Genomic DNA, 16,517 nt, shown 5'->3' on the forward strand with positions numbered 1-16,517 from the left:
TATCAAAATTGGAAATGTTAATGTCAGCTCTTTGCTTTATGCAGACGATGTTATACTTCTAAATAAATCTGCTACTACAAGTCTCCAAGATTCTCTGACTAAATTGAATAGCTGTTGTAATAGATATGGTATGAAGGTCAGCAATAAAAAGACAAAGACAATGAAAATAGGCAGAATCATTGAAAATGTCAACTGTGTTGTGAATGGAGAACCTGTGGAACAAGTGAAACATTTCTGCTACTTAGGCATGATTTTTAGTGAAAATGGTAAATTAAATATAGAAATAGACTACAGAATCAGTTAAGCTGGTATGGTGGGAAGTCAATTGAATAAATTCTTATGGAATAAGAGAGAAATTAGTCGGAACACTAAATTAGCTGTATACAAGACAGTGTTCAAACCAGTTTTAACTTATCGATCTGAGAGCTGGGTCAGAAGTAAAACACTTGACCAAAGACTAGAGACCACAGATATGAGAGTCCTGAGAAAGATTATAGGCGTGAACAGATGGCATCAATGGCAATATCATATTAAAAACGAGGATATTAGGAAAGAACTTGACATGGTCAGCATCCAGGAATGTGTTAGCAGAGCTAATCTCAGGTGGTATGGTCACTTAAACAGAATGGGCGAGGAAAGATTAGCAAAACAAGTGTTCTCTGCCAGGTTGGCAGCGAAAAGACCCAGAGGAAGACCAAGATATAGGTGGATTGAACAGTACTAAGTGCCTTAGACGATAGAAATATAAGATCTGATAATGTTGGAGTCTTGACATGTAACAGACTGATGTGGAGGAAAATTGTAGATAGGAAATTAATAATGATGTAATTTTTTTCATGTAGTACTATCATATCCTGTAGACCCCTTGAGGGTACATGGCAGGAATTTGATGATGATGATGATGATGAATTCATATTATATTGGTAGGATTATGCTAGAAGAAACTGATGAGGCTAGGGATCTTGGAGTGTTAATAGATAGGAAGTTGAAGTTCAAGGGCCATATAGCAAAGATTGTAAATACAGCTCAAAAGATAATCACAATGATGAACAAACATTCACATGTAAAGATAAGGATGTCATTTTGCCTCTTTACGAGGCTGTGATAAGACCTCAGGACTATTGCCTCTCTCGATGTGTTTCCTGATTCCCTGGAGTTCTCTTTTAATAATAATATTATGTTGAATGGCACCGGACTGCAGGAAATTGATGATGTTTATGGATTTTGGAGTAATGTTACACAAGGTGTTGAAGATGGCATATTGCAAATGTTCATAAAGTAGCTGAAAGGATTACTTAGGCATTAAATACAAGTATAAATGGGGATAGTATTATCCATTTTTAAGACTTTAATATGGCTATATAAACTAATATGCACAGGTTTGGTCACCTGAGTTTTTTGCAGATGAGGAGGTAGAGTGGATAATAGAGACAAGATTGAATGTGTTTGGGTTGCAAGGTTTAGTTGATAGGCAGTAAAGAAGGAATTGGATAGAAACTTATTACTAAAGGAGCTGTATAAGATTCATGTGGGGAAATTTTTTTCAGCACAGTATAGCATGGAGAGAACCAGGGATCTTCTCCTAAGGTTGTGTGAGAGTATCGGGACAGGTGTGAGGACCAGATTTTTAATGCTTGAAAGTGGTGAATGGCTGGAATTTGTTACTGCAGATGATTGTGAGTACTTTGTCAATGAAAGTTTAAGGTCAGGTACAATAGGTATTGTGTGAATAATGAAATTCCTTGCAGATGTCTGTATAATAATAACAATATAATTAAAAAAAGAAAGAAAGAAAAAAGCGTAGCCTACACATGGCCGTAATGTGCAGTAAGTTTACATCCTTTTGGGGATTCGGAGTTGCATAAAAATGGGGGGGGGGATTTCCACGTGATGAAGGGCTCTGCCATTCCGGTGATGATGATCGTAATTGTCTTCTAATTTAGAAAGCAATTTCATGTCTGAAGAGGAAGAAAGCATAAAGTGTGAAGTATCTGACTGAATATCCAGTTTTTGGAGTTGAATGGAATATGAATAGGTAATGTGGAATACAGTGAAACTGAGAAGCTTTTCTCACCATTTAATGTGGAAAAATCCATCTTTTTTATGTTGGGCCCACATAAAAAATGGTCAAGATATTTAGTGAGTAATTCATCAGGAAGTTTCATCCTCATTGGTGACAACATGAGAAACTCATGCATAAAGGAAATGGGAGATGAGATATTGGCGAGCAAGTGTTTATAATACAAATATTAATAGGTTTATAAGGAATTAAATTAATTTGATGACATATTACCATGTGTCTTAAGAGAATGTTCCAGGGAGTCAATGGTCAGTTGCTTTGGCAATCTTTTTAACAGAAGTTTTGCAATAGCACAAGTCTTAATGGAGTGAAAAGAGGATAAGAGTGTTCCACTTTACAAAGGTGGGGATTAGCTTGAAGCTACAAATCACAGACCAGCCTATCTGGAGCTGTTGTTTAAGTGCTGATGAGGTTGGTGAAAGGTAGGATACAAAAGTGGATGGATAACAGCTGTATTCTCTGATGGTCAGCATGGGTAAGAAAGGCCATGTATTTCAACAAAGTGACATTGTATTGGAGCAAGGACATGCATGTGCTTGGTATACCTTTTGATAGAGTGCCACAGGACGAGTTGGTAACTGAGTTGGGATGGATGGTATTAGAAACTGAATTAGTGAGTTGGATAGGTGATTAGCTCTATGATTGGTATCAATAAGTTATGTATGGGGATTTGGCATCCCAAAAATGAAGTGTCTAATAGAATGCTGTTAGTGTCAGTTTTGATGCCATTGTTGATTAACTTCTATATTAATAACATTGGGACAGGTTTAACTAGAGACTCACTTAGACTCTAAGAGTTTAACTGTTCTCCACAATTTTGCATCACGTGCAACTGTTTGCAAGTGATGCAAAATTGTGGAGAACAGTGAGTCAAGCAGTGTGTCCTTACAGGAGGACCTGAGTGGGTTTTATGAGTAGGCAAGTGAGCAGAACTGTCAGTTTAGTGTTGCAAAGTGTAAGGTTCTGAAATTAGATAGGTAAAGATGGGATGCATAGTATACACTTGGTGCAGAAATTTTTAAAGAAATAAGAGATGGGAGTGGTGGTGGACAGGGACCTGAAGTTTATAGTTCACTTTGCACTAATTGTGAAAGTCACTATTGTATAAGACCTTGATCAGTCCTCATTTGGATTATTGTACACAGATTTTGGTCACATAGTTTTCATGGGAATGAGGATGTATTAGAAAGGGACCAGCGAAGATTGACTGAGATAGTATCTGGTCTTTGGAATGTGGAGTATGAAAACAGATTGAGGGACTGCAATTTGTAGAACCTTGTGAATAAGAGGAGGAGATGAAATATAATTAAGAATTATAAGTTGATAAGGGATTGTTACTAATTTAATGTAGAAGACAATTTTCATAGATGCATTAATGAGCAGAATGCATTACTTCTGAGTGTAGTGAATGCAGGCATGATGAATGCGTTTTAAAGAGCATGGTTTTGGTGAGCTTTGTGTATGTGTGTGGGGGGGGGGGGGCATTGTGTGCCTCTTGCTGTGTGTCTTTTGACTTCCATGGAGATCTGGTGTTAATAATACCTAGTCTTCTGTACTTTGGTTTCCTGGTGGAGTTTTGTACATTTCTGCAAGCAAAAAATGACATTCTGGAATAGTTAGTTGGTGCATGTAACAGCCAGCATCTAGTCAAAATTACTGCTGAGAAATTTTATATCATTCACATTTGTGACAATTCTCTATTTATTGTTTTAATTTTGAGAACATGTTATAAAAATAAACTGTTAATATTAATTTTTGTTTTATAATTTGCACATAATTTTATCTTGCATTCTGCTCTCATAGGATGGTACTGCGATATCAGTATGCTGTGTTCCTAAAACTAGGAAATATTATAAAGTGTAAAAAAACTCTACAACTTTTTGAATCTATTCTCTCCAACAGAATGATCCGGGTCCATATTGGCAGAAAAAAGAGCAGGCCCAGATTCCTTCACAGCGGTCTTCCTCAGGGCTCTGTGTTATCCCCTATACTTTTTAACATCTATGTGTATGATCTACCTTATACCAGATCAAGCAAGTATATGTACGCTGATGGCCTAGCGATCTTGCATCAATCCACCTCCTCTACCAACCTAGAATCAACCTTGAATATAGACCTGAACACCCTGGAAGAATAATTCAAGCAGTGGTACTTGAAGCCAATTCCAACGAAAACAGTGTCCTCGGTATTTCACCTGTATAATGCAGAGGCAGATCGACAACTCAACCTTTCCTTCTGTGAAAAAATGGTAGAACATGAGCCTCACCCAAAATACCTTGGAGTGAGCCTGGGTAGAAGCCTAACCTATAAAAGGCTATAAACCCATCAATAAAATTAAAACCAGAAATAACATAATTTCAAGGCTTGCTGGAACAACTTGGGGTTGTGGTGCAGAAGTCCTAAGGTCGTCTGCACTAGCCCTCACATTCTCTGCAGCAGAATATTGTGCCCTTGTCTGGGAAAGAAGCACACACAAACATTATAGACACCCAGCTGAACTCTACCATGCGCAAAATTAGTGGGACAGTGAGAAGCACCCCTCTCTCTCCTGGCTGCCTGTTCTATCTAGCATTGCTCCACCACACATACGGAGAAGACAAGCCATGATTAAGGAATTTAATAAAGCAATGAGCAACCCACTCCTACCCCTACACCAGACTCTTATAAACCCACCTAGTCTGTGCCTCAAATCTAGAAAGCTTCTCTGGTCCATGGACAAACTCTCTTCAGCTGCGCCGCCATCAATATCTGACATATGGAGAGAATACTGGTCCAACAAATGGCTTCCTGGTAGAAAATCCCTGTGCTCTGCAGCCTGGTTTTGATCTTCCTAGGAAGATTTGGTCATCCATAAACAGGATCAGAACTAGTCAGGGCAGATGTGGCTATCGTCTACATAAATGGGGGCTATCAGATCACCTTTATTGTGATTGTTCTCCCATGGCTCAGATGATTACTCATATTGTGTACAACTGCCCAAAGCGCCAATTTCATGATGGTGGCCTACAGGACATCCACAAGGTGATGGATGAGGCCTTGAATTGGCTTTCCAGCCTGGACCTTGACCTGTAGTTGGTATGATGGTGGCGGTGGTTATGGAGGAAAAAAAAGATCACGGTCCCGTCTCACCATGAGGATGTTATTCCTCATAGTTACTCTCATAGTCCTCGTCATAGTATCAGCTGAACTCCTCCTCATGTTAGAAGATGATAATACAATGTAAAATGGGCCTCCTCTAAAGGATCAAGTTTTCTCACCCAAGACACAACTGCTCTCTACTTAAACCTTGGATACAGCTACTTTTATGTTGTGAATTGTGAAATGTTGTGAGCACATGCAGCCTTGTCATACTTGGTGCGGCAGGACGATAATTGTCCCTGGCTTAATTATGACAAGTTACTTTTGCATTATATTTAAAAAAAAGGAAAGACTTAGAAAGCAGGTTGTGCCTTTTATGTAATGAACTTTTATATGTTAAGATTTTCATCATTTGTTTCTGGAAATTGTGATTGTACTTTTCACTTGCTAGTTTTCATGTAGCCATAAGCATAAATAAGTAAGTTTCTTATTTATTTTTCTCAGTTGTTATATTGTTTCCAGCCATTCATCTGAATGGAATAATGCATTTATTATGTTAAAGTGGTAATAAACTCAAACTGTTGCATGCACAAGGCAAAAATATACAATTAGAAAACTTACCATGGTCGTAATAACTCAAATTTAATTAACAGCAATGTTTTAATAACCACTTTTCTATTCTTGAGAGATACTTGTGACATTAAATTAAGAAATATAAACACGTTAACACAAGAATATTTTAATATCTGCCAAATATTTCATTCTGAAATTAACAGACTATCCTCAGTGGCTTGATAGGAACAGTTTTTACAAGGTGGAATACAAACAATTGATCATTCAAAAGTAGAATGAGCTAAGCACTAAAGAGAGGTAAATTTCATCAATGATGAATAAATTATAGGTATTAATTCACAATTTCATATAATAATCTTAATTTATAAATTTAATTAAAGATAACATTAGAATAATGTAGGAATTAGAAGGTCTCAATTAAAAAAAAAAAAAAAAAAACCTAGTGTGTTATCCGGATTAAACTTTTCCATATTTTTGACAAGGAGGATAGGCTATCATTTCGATTCAAGTTAGGGCATTGAAGTAATCTCAGCACTCTTTGAATAGGCATTCGAATTTATAGCGACATCTGTGTAGAAGGTGAGTCCTGGACCAGAGAATGTTGTAGCTTGTCTCTATCCTGTGCTGCGCCAATCCAGACTTATCGGATTTATTGTGAAGAATGTACGATTGATGTTCTTGTATTTTTCTTTCTAGAGAGCGACCGACTTGTCCAAAGTACGACAGATTGCAGTTACAAGGAACTTGATATACACCAGGCAGCAACATACTTGAGTGTTTATCTTTAGAAGATGGGAAATATGTGGATATTTTGTTAATAGGGATATAAGTGACTGCTAAATCATATTTCTTCAGAATTCTTGAAATTGGTTCTGAGATTCTGGAAATATATGGAATTGGAACTCGACGTATTGATTCTTTGTTGTTCTGGTTAGGATTGTAGGAATCGAACAGATGTTGTGTAGTCTTTTAGGAGAAGCCATTTAATTTCATGTGATGTTATAGTTGAAAGTTCTCTCTGTAATTCGTGGGGAGTTAAGCAGTTAGTTCTAGCTCATCAAATTAAACATTTTATAATTCCTGTTTTTTGATAAGGATGATGGGCAGATTGTTTGAGAATGTGACGTCGAGTAAAAGTGGGTTTTCTGTAAACTGTTGTCAGAATACCTGAAGGTGAGCGGGTGAGAAGGATGTCTAAAAAGGATAATTTGTTGTCTTTTTCAATCTCTATGTTAAACTTAATACGAGGGTGTAGAGAATTGATTTTGGCTAAAAAGGAAGGTAAGGAATCTCTGTTGTGAGGTCACACTGAAAAATCGTCATCTATTTTTACGTTGAGTTCTAATTCCATATATTTCCGGAATCTCAGAACCAATTTCAAGAATTCTGAAGAAATGTGATTTAACAGCCACTTGTATCCCTATTAACAAAATATCCACATATTTCCCATCTTCTAAAGATAAACGTTCAAGTATGTCGCTGCCTGGTGTATATCAAGTTCCTTGTAACTGCAATCTGTCGTACTTTGGACAAACGGGTCACTCTATAGAAAAAAATACAAGAATATCAATCGTACATTCTTCACAACAAATCAATAAGTCTGGATTGGCACAGCACAGGTTAGAGACATGCCACAACATTCTCTGGTCCAGGACTCTCCTTCTACACAGATATTGCTATAAATTCAAATGCCTATTCAAAGAGAATGTTGAAGCCTTATTTCAACACCCTAATTTGAATCAAAATGGTTGCCTATCCTTGTCAAAAATATGGGAAAGTTTAATCTGGATAACACACTAGGTTTTTTTTTTTTTTTAATTGAGACTGTCTAATTCCTACATTAATCTAACGTTATCTTTAATTGAATTTATAAATTAAGATTACTATATGAAAATGTGAATTAATACCTATAATTTATTCATCACTCTGATGAAATTTGCCTCTCTTTAGTGCTTAGCAGGGTAACATCATGCAGCTCGTTCTACTTTTGAATGATCAATTGTTTGTATTCCACCTTGTAAAAACTGTTCCTATCAAGCCACTGAGGATAGTCTGTTAATTTCAGACTGAACTATTTAGCAAATATTAAAATAGTTTTGTGTTAACGTGTTTATTAAAAGTTTTCCACCAAGTTTTCCATAATAACTAGATGCCATTTGCAGATATGAGTTGCACTTGCATAATAGAGCCTCCATAGCTTATTTGGTATTGACACTGCTCTTTTGTTCAAAAGACTTGGGTTCAAATTTCATCTAGGACATGAACTGAAGGGTTAGCCAGTCTCATATGGAGGTCCTCTGAGAAGCTTTCATTTTTCATCAAAACAGGCAAACCAACCAGAACACATGCAATTAATAGGCCTAATACACTGACTTGATAGTTAGTTCTTTGGCTGTGACAAACATCAAATAACATCTGACAGAACTATTGAAAATTGTGAGAAACGTGATTTGTTGCTATAATTATTATGCTCATTTAGCCTTCTAGTGATAATGACTCATTAACAAGTAAAGAAAATTATTTCTGCTGAATGGTAAATTATTAAAATTCTTAACTAATTTATATTTGTTACCACTTGATGTTAGGTCCTGTGTTGGATGAGAATAACTTTTATAATGATTTTTCAGTTGAAGGTGATCTGGCTGGTCTCATATGGCAGTGTTTTTTCCACCCACTTTATCATTTAGCAAAAAAGGTAAACTGGCCAAAAGAACACACAGTAACAGAGATAAAACACTGGTCACATCACCTTAGTTTCTTCAACCTTTTGGAAGATTCTTTTCATCTTGTCTCCTAAGAATTTTCTCCAAAAATTTATTCCATCTGCTGCTATCCTCTTGATCAGCCTTCCTCATAATATGTTTCCCAAATGTCAATAGATTCGTTCTTTCTCAATCTTTACCTGCACCCCACACATGGCACTAATGTGCTATAGATTCTTGTTGCTCTCATGTTTGGGATAATTATTTTTTAAAAAAAGAAAGAAAATTTGCTAGGTTGGATACTCTCTGGCATAGTATGTCAGAGTGAACATATGCACAGATACCACTCTTGAGTTGAAAGGAGTCATAGAGTGTGTATTTGGGAAACCTGAAATGAGTAGTGCTAGAGGGGGATGGGGATGCACTGAACACTGTTGGAAGAACTGAGATCACATATTTTTGCATTTTTTTTGGAAGGTTCTGTGTGGGGGATGAGATCATTCATGCTTTCTATTCATGCAGTGCTTAGTGGTTTTCATAGTAGCTAGTAGTAGCACATGATTCTACACTAATATTCCTTTCTTGTAGTTGATGAACCAACTGTTGTTGCCACTTTGGCATTTTTTTTTTTGGTTGTTGTCATAATAGATGGTCTTGTTCCTGCTTGGTGAAGGAAAGGTTAGGATGGGATGCCTACATGTGACTTGGGGATGTGGGCTTTGAATTCATTCACTGCCACTATTAAATCTGATATGCTCGTTGGTCTTTCACAGGTCACTTTTATGAGTGACATTGGAAGTTAACATTTTCTTTTGTTTGTAGGGCCAGAGTGGTGGTACCTAATGATTTGCTTAAATGAATTTCCACGCTTTAGATAATCTTTATAATTCATCTGATTATGACAGGTAAAATTTTAAAACTATGCTTTTTTCTATACATTTAAAAATTAATATGGGTTTGTTTATAATATAACTTATTATACTAGAAGTTTACTCTGTTTGATTATTTTATTATATTTATTTGTGCATGTGGATGTTATCTCTAATAGTACTTATCCATTAATTAATTGAAATATTTGATCCACAAGTCTTGAGTAATTAGAAAACTGGGACTAAATGCTTTTAAATTCTTGCAGTGTTTAATTTCTTGAATACTAGAACAGGCATCTTCAAACTTTTTTGGACAAGTGATCCAAATTTTTGCAAAGCTAGATAATCATGATAGATGCTAATAATTTATAAAATTAGTAGTAAAACACTTAAATTCATTTGGCCTGCTGTGTACTCATCTCTATTTGCCTTAATTTACAGAAATGCAGTTGCACATAATTTTAATTGCTTTCTCTCATTTTTTACTGGGTTACACTTTTCTGCAAATCATAGTTTGATGATCCCTGTTCTAGATTATTGCAAGAAGTGCAGTCAATTATCACTGCAGTGAGAGCAAATCCAAGGAACTAAAAGAATAGTTTATTGTATGAGATTTGCTACAGTGAATTTCCTTTAAAATAGAATTAGTACTTGTGGTAATTTAGCTGGAGCCTTTTGGTAGTTTAGTTTGTTAATGAGTTTGCTTACTATTCTGTAATTTCTACATGAAGAGTTGACTGTAAATTATATGTACACCAAAATATACCCAAGAAATGTTATTTATATAGTTGTTCATTTGTATATTAAGGAACAAAGTCTTCCTCATGTTTCTGCCGACTACCTGCTAAAAATATGTTCAAGAATAAGTCCACTTTTAGACAAAGAAATTCCTTCCAATGTAACCGGAGTAGTTTCTCTGCTTGGTGCAGGCCATCAGTCTTTATTAAGGACAAAAGAAGGTAAATTATTAAGATTAAAAGAGATTTCACCAGAATGTTAAAAAAAATCCCTGATTTGTTTGATTTGTGTCCGTTTTACATTATGTAAAATACGCACAGACAGACACACATGAACATGATTGCTCCACACTATCTTGGTATCTTGGTCGTTCATTTGAACTGTGCACGCAATATTTTTATTGCAACAGTCCTTAATCTCATGGCTGAGGGCTCGTATCTATATTTGTAATTTTTCATTTAGCTCTATAAAATATCTTTAATCACTCTCTGCTGGAAGTTTGTTAATTTTATATGTTGGTCTCTATCTGAATTGAGGTCTCTTTTGCTTCTTGTTTCTGCAGGGTATTTTTAATTCAAATGAATTAATACTTTGGATACATAATTTGGATAAATACTTTGAATATATAAGAAAAAATTTTCTTATGTATTCAAAGTTTTATTTTTATTGTTATTTTTTATTATGCCATTGTCTGGTTTTTATCTATCTGATTAGCAAATTCTGTTTTTTTATCTAGGAAATCATAAGCATTCTCATTGACATGCCTGGTTCTCAAATCTGTTTGTCTTTTTTTTTGTGCGAGTCCAAGATCTCACAAATCTGCTCAAGGCAATAGAAACTATAAGAGTTAGCCGATGTAATTTTTGTACCTTGTGAGATATTCCTATCTGTCAAATTTTTCTGTAGTTATGATATTTCTATTCTTTCTAGTGAGCCGCTTTGATTTTATATTTGCATCTTCCTTTTTAGTTTATTTGTGCTCCCAAGGTATAGGAAATAATCAACTTCATTCAGTCCTAATTTTCATATGTAGTTCTATCTTTTTTTTAATTTCTTTTTTTATGTTGACACGTTAGCACCATGTATGAGTAGTGGATTAGGAAAGGAGAAACTTGTTTACATTTCATTTAAAAGCCTGTATATTATATTCCTTGGGAAACACATAAGGGAAATACATGGGGAAGACTCTTTTCACAATGCAGCAGTAGCACGGATAGAGGAGGAAAAGAAATTTTTTCTGTGGATTTCAAGGTGTATTATCAATGGATGCTGGGCAGCATCCGCACTTGTTCCAACAGACTTAGTACCAGATGAGGGAATTATTGATGCTATTTCATATGAACATTTGCCATGGAAATATTTATAGAATACACATATTGCAGAAAGCAAATGCCTGTGTGAAGGTAAATGGATTTTGGTAAGAGATGAGTTATTAATCAATCTAATTTCTCTCCTCTGTATTGAGTCAAGCATTTCAAGGGAGCTCTTAGGGGCCCTACCCCAAATGTGAGAGCAGTATTCAATAGCTGGGCAGATTTGTGAATTGTATAAGGTTAACAGCTGTTCACAGATGAAGTAACGTCTTGAGCAAAAGAGAAATCCTTGTTTTTTGGAAGCTTAGTAGTCACTGGTTGCAATATGTTTATGCTAGGAGAGGCTTGATGTCAGGGTTATTCAAAGAAGAGAAATCTCATCTTGTCTGACAATTTGAAGGTTGTCAAATGTAATACTGGCAGAAAATGTTTCTTTTTTTATGAGAAATGGGTTTTGCTAGCATTAAAATTGCCGAGGTTATCTGAGCTCCCATTGGAGGATGGCTTGGAGATCAGAATTGAGGGCAATGGTTGGTTGATGTTCTGTAGGTTGAAGTGATTTGTGTAGAGCAAGGTTTATCAATTGAAAGGGAGGAGTGCAGCGTGCTGTCATTTTTAAAACTATGTATTAGATTGGAAGTCACTTGAAGTAGGTCATTGATTGGTGAGAGACCAGAACCTTGTGGAATCCTGGCATTTGTTGAATGGTGAGAGAATAAGGAAAACCATCCACCATTATGCTATGTTTGATTGTGGATGGTTCCTTACCCTCTGGGACAGGCCAAATGATGAGAGTTTGCTTAGTAAGCTTTATGCTAGAATTGGTCATATGCCTTGGCGATATTAAGTGCAACTACTTGAGATTCACCAAACTTCATGGCATTTGTCCAAAAATGGATGATATATTTGTCATTTATTAGCTGGGTGCCTTTGAGGTAGCGTAGGAATTGGGAATTGGTGGTTCTCCCCATTATTTTAGATAAAAAGATAAGGTCGGTTCCATCAGCAGGAAAGGTCCTGACATCGGTGATTTGGGATGCTAAAGGCATTTTGTTTATTAATTATCTTGAAAAGGGTAAAACAATAACCAGGGAATATTATTCTGATCTTTTAACCAGACTAGATGAAAAAATTCATGAGAAAAGACCTGGTTTGCAGAAGAAAAAAATTATCTTTCATCAGGACAATGCACATGCTCACAAAGGTGTTTTGGCAATGGGAAAATTAAGGGATCTGCATTATGAATTGTTGGAACATCCACCCTATTTCCCAGATTTGACTCCCTCTGACTTCTGTATCTTCCCAAAACAAAAACTCTTCCTCGCTGGTCATCATTTTTCTTCAAATAAAGAGGTGTTGCAGCTGTAGAGGGGTATTTTGCAGATCTTACTGAGAATCACTGCAGGGACATGATAATGGTGCAGGAGCATCGCTGGAATAAATGTATTAGTCTTAAGGGAGATTATGTTGAAAAATAAAAATAATTTTGAAATTATGAATTCGTTTTTTCATTGTTAGGCCAAGAAATTTTTAGACCACCCTCGTATGCACATATGCCACCCACCATCAAAAGGAGTTAAAGATTGTGTAGTTTTGAAAGTTGAGATTGAATAGTGTAGAGCAGTGCTTCCCAAATTTATGGATGCCAAGCCCCTCTTTGGAAAAATTAAAATATTTCACGGCCCCCATCGGAAAAAAAATCGCAATATAGACATATATTATTATGATATTTATTGTATTTATATTCAATACAATTTATATTCAACATTTTGCGTTTATAATCTTTTTTATGTTTCTTATCAATACCTTTGAAATGAGACTTATATGAATAAGCATATATTTACTAATATTCATTAAACGCCGAAATACACAAGAAAGAAAATTTGTGAACCAACACCAGTGTGTGATTTTTTCATTAAAATATAAAAAAGAACAAAAAAGAAATAATAAAAATTAAATATGTTTCTTTTAAGATTAAAAAAAAATCTGCTTAGTCTTAAAACATTTTAAATTTGTTTTTGTTATTTCACCCCCCCCCCCTCAACAAAACTTGCGGGCCCCAAGGAGGCCACAGCCCACAGTTTGGGAAACGCTGGTCTAGAGAGAGGTGAAATTTGGGTTTCTACCAAGAAGGTGGAGTTTGGTGGACACTTAAGGTTCAAGTTGAAGCCATGGATGTTGAAGTGGATATGCAAGGCTCTGTGGAGCATATGACTGCAAAGGTCTTGCACATTTCCTATGCAGTGCCTGCATACTCGTCTCCATGGTGGCTACTAGTAGTGTATCTGTGATCAATGTTATCTGTTTCATTTTATTTTTATTTTAAGATGCCTGCCTCCAATACTTTCTTTTCAAATATATCAAGATATGTCTAATACTGGGTTACAAAAATATCAGTGCAGTTCAAATAATATTCTGGTTGTTAACAAAAAATAAAATAATAAAAAAATATCAGAATGTGAGAATTGGACAATGACAATTATTTATGCCTATGGTCTCACAGACAGTTCTACTAAGGTAGAAGTTGAGGAATTTTTTGATGCTTTAGAGAAAGCAAATGACACAATGAAAAAGGAAAAGTTGGTCCTTGTTGGGGATTTAAATAGCAGAGTAGGAAATGATTGTCAGACATACAAAAATATTTTGGGAAAATTTGGAGAAAAGAGCAAAGCTAATAATAATAGCAAATACCTGTTAGATTTCTGCTCAGGACGTGGACTGGTTATTACTAACACCATGTTCCAACATAAAAATGTGCACAAATTCACATGGACAGAAGAGGCAAGGAATAAGAAAAGTTTCATTGACTATGTTATTGTTGATAGTGATGTTTTTTCCCTGGTGCAGGACACCAGAGTGTACAGAGGATTTGAAATTGGAAGTGATCACTATTTAGTCTTGAGCAGGATAAAATTGAATTTCATATTGACAAGAATGACATTTAAGAAAGTTATAAAGCGAGTAAAAGTTGAGCAGCTCTCAGATGTGAACTGTGGACTAAAAGACACAAAGATTATTGAAAAAAAAAACGAAAGAGTTTGAGAACGGGTGGCAAGTCTTGAAGAAAACCCTGATTGATTCAGCTACAGAGGCATGTGGGGAGGTTGTTTGCAAGGATAGAAAAATCAGAACTCCATGGTGGACACAGGAAGTTAAATAGGCGGTGAAGGAAAAGAAGAAAGCATATCAAACGTTCCTGGCAAATAAATCACCTTGTGCTCTTAGAGAATACAGAGACAAATGTAAGAAAGCTAAACACTGTATAAAACTAGCTAAACAAAAGTCATGGGAAGACTTTGTTAAAACATTGAAAATAAATATCAAGAAGGTGGTAAGATATTCTGGCGGTTGTTGAAGAAGCTTAGAAATGGAGGAAAGAGTGCTGTAAAATAAAGGGATGATAAAAGTGACATGAAAACAGGAGAAAAAGATATCTTTGAAGTGTGGAGTAATTACTTCAAAAAATTGCTAAATGAAACAAGCAGTGGTAGCACAGTGGTAAAAAACACTCAACAGGCATACAGTCAGGAATACATATCCATACTTGAAGTACAGAAAGCCATCAAAGGCTTGAAATGTGGAAAAGCAGTAGAAGTAGATGATATTCGACCAGAAATGCTGAAGTATGATGGTATAAAAGTCTTACAGTGGCTGCACTTCATAGTTCAGAGGGACGAATTCCTGATGATTGGAGTAGAGCTCACATAGTACCCATATATAAAAAGGGAAATAAAACTGAATGTGAGAATTCCAGAGGTATTTCCCTACCGAGTGTTCCTGGCAAGATTTATGCCAGTATACTTGAGAAATGGTTGAGAAGAATTGTGGAAGAAAAGCTTGGTGAAAAACAAGCTGGATTCAGGCCAAATAGAGGCTGTCAGGATCAGATTTTCACTTTACAACAAATAGTTGAGAAAGTATGGGAATATAATATGGGAATAGAGCGCCTCTGTAGCGCAATTGGAAGAACGATGGTACATTGCGCCCTTCGATTGGAATAGGCCTATTTTCGATTCTCGTCGCGACGGGAGGAATCTTTATCTGGTCGATATTAATCGAAGGTGAGTTAGCCGATCTCATATGTAGGTAGCAGGGTTTTTTCTCCCGGAAACTCGGGTTTTTCATCCCGCATACATATAAATCGGCCGTTCAGAACACACGCAATTTACAGACAAAAATTACTAGTTGTGGTGGTGTTGGAAGTGGGCGGTAGATGGCATTGATGGAGATGATTCGTAGTAGAGGTTAGGTTTAGAGACAGTTGTAGATGTCCTCCCACGATGAGTCTACGGACTCCTTGGAGGTATCAGGAATAATAATAATAATAACAAAGATCTGTATTCAAGTTTTGTCGATCTTCAAAAGGCATATAACAAGGTGGCAAGAGAGAAGCTATTCAATACACTACAGTTATATGGTGCCGATGGAGCATTATATCAAGCAGTACTTAGTCTTTATTTGAGTTGCAAGTCAGCAGTTAGAATTGAAGGAAGTACAGGAAGATGGTTTAATGTTAAATCTGGTGTGAGACAAGGATGTACATTATCCCCTCTGTTATTCATTATCTATATGGATCACATTATGAAGGAAAGCGGAGATATTAATGTCAGTTCTTTGCTTTATGCAGACGATGTTATAGTTCTAAATATATATATTTTTATATATGGGTACTATGAGAGTTCTACTCCAATCATCGGGAATTCGTCCCTCTGTCCAAGCTCTCTGAACTATGCAGTGCAGCCACTGTAAGACTTTTATACCCTCATGTTTTAGCAATTTAGGTCGAATATCATCTACTCCTGCTGCCTTTCCACATTTCAAGCCTTTGATGGCTTTTTCCACTTCAAGTATGGATATATATTCCTGACTTTATGCCTGTTGAGTATTTTTTTTACCACTGTGCTATCACTGCTTGTTTCATTTAGCAGTTTTTCGAAGTAATTACTCCACACTTCAAGGATATCTTTTTTCTCCTGTTTTCATTTCACCTTTATCATCTCTAACTCCTTTTATAGCGCTCTTTCCTCTATTTCTAAGCTTCTTCAACAACTTCCAGAATATTTTACCATCCTCTTGATATTTATTTTCTATGTTCTTGCCGAAGTCCTCCCATGACTTTTGTTTAGCTAGTTTTACACAGTGTTTAGCTTTCCTACATTTGTCT

At 35.9% G+C, this 16,517-nt stretch overlaps 1 protein-coding gene across 1 annotated transcript in view; it reads left to right on the forward strand.

Annotated features, from left to right (window-relative positions):
* BRWD3 (bromodomain and WD repeat-containing protein) overlaps positions 1 to 16,517 on the forward strand; it is a 451,316-nt gene that overhangs the window by 50,163 nt on the left and 384,636 nt on the right. The window contains 1 exon segment of the mRNA XM_090409588.1: positions 10,111 to 10,261. Coding sequence (XP_090265714.1) covers positions 10,111 to 10,261 — 151 coding nt within the window.

Source organism: Typopeltis vanoorti, chromosome 19, assembly GCF_054136105.1.
Source record: "Typopeltis vanoorti isolate ZY-2024b chromosome 19, IOZ_Tvanoo_1.0, whole genome shotgun sequence".
Classification (NCBI taxonomy): domain Eukaryota; kingdom Metazoa; phylum Arthropoda; class Arachnida; order Uropygi; family Thelyphonidae; genus Typopeltis; species Typopeltis vanoorti.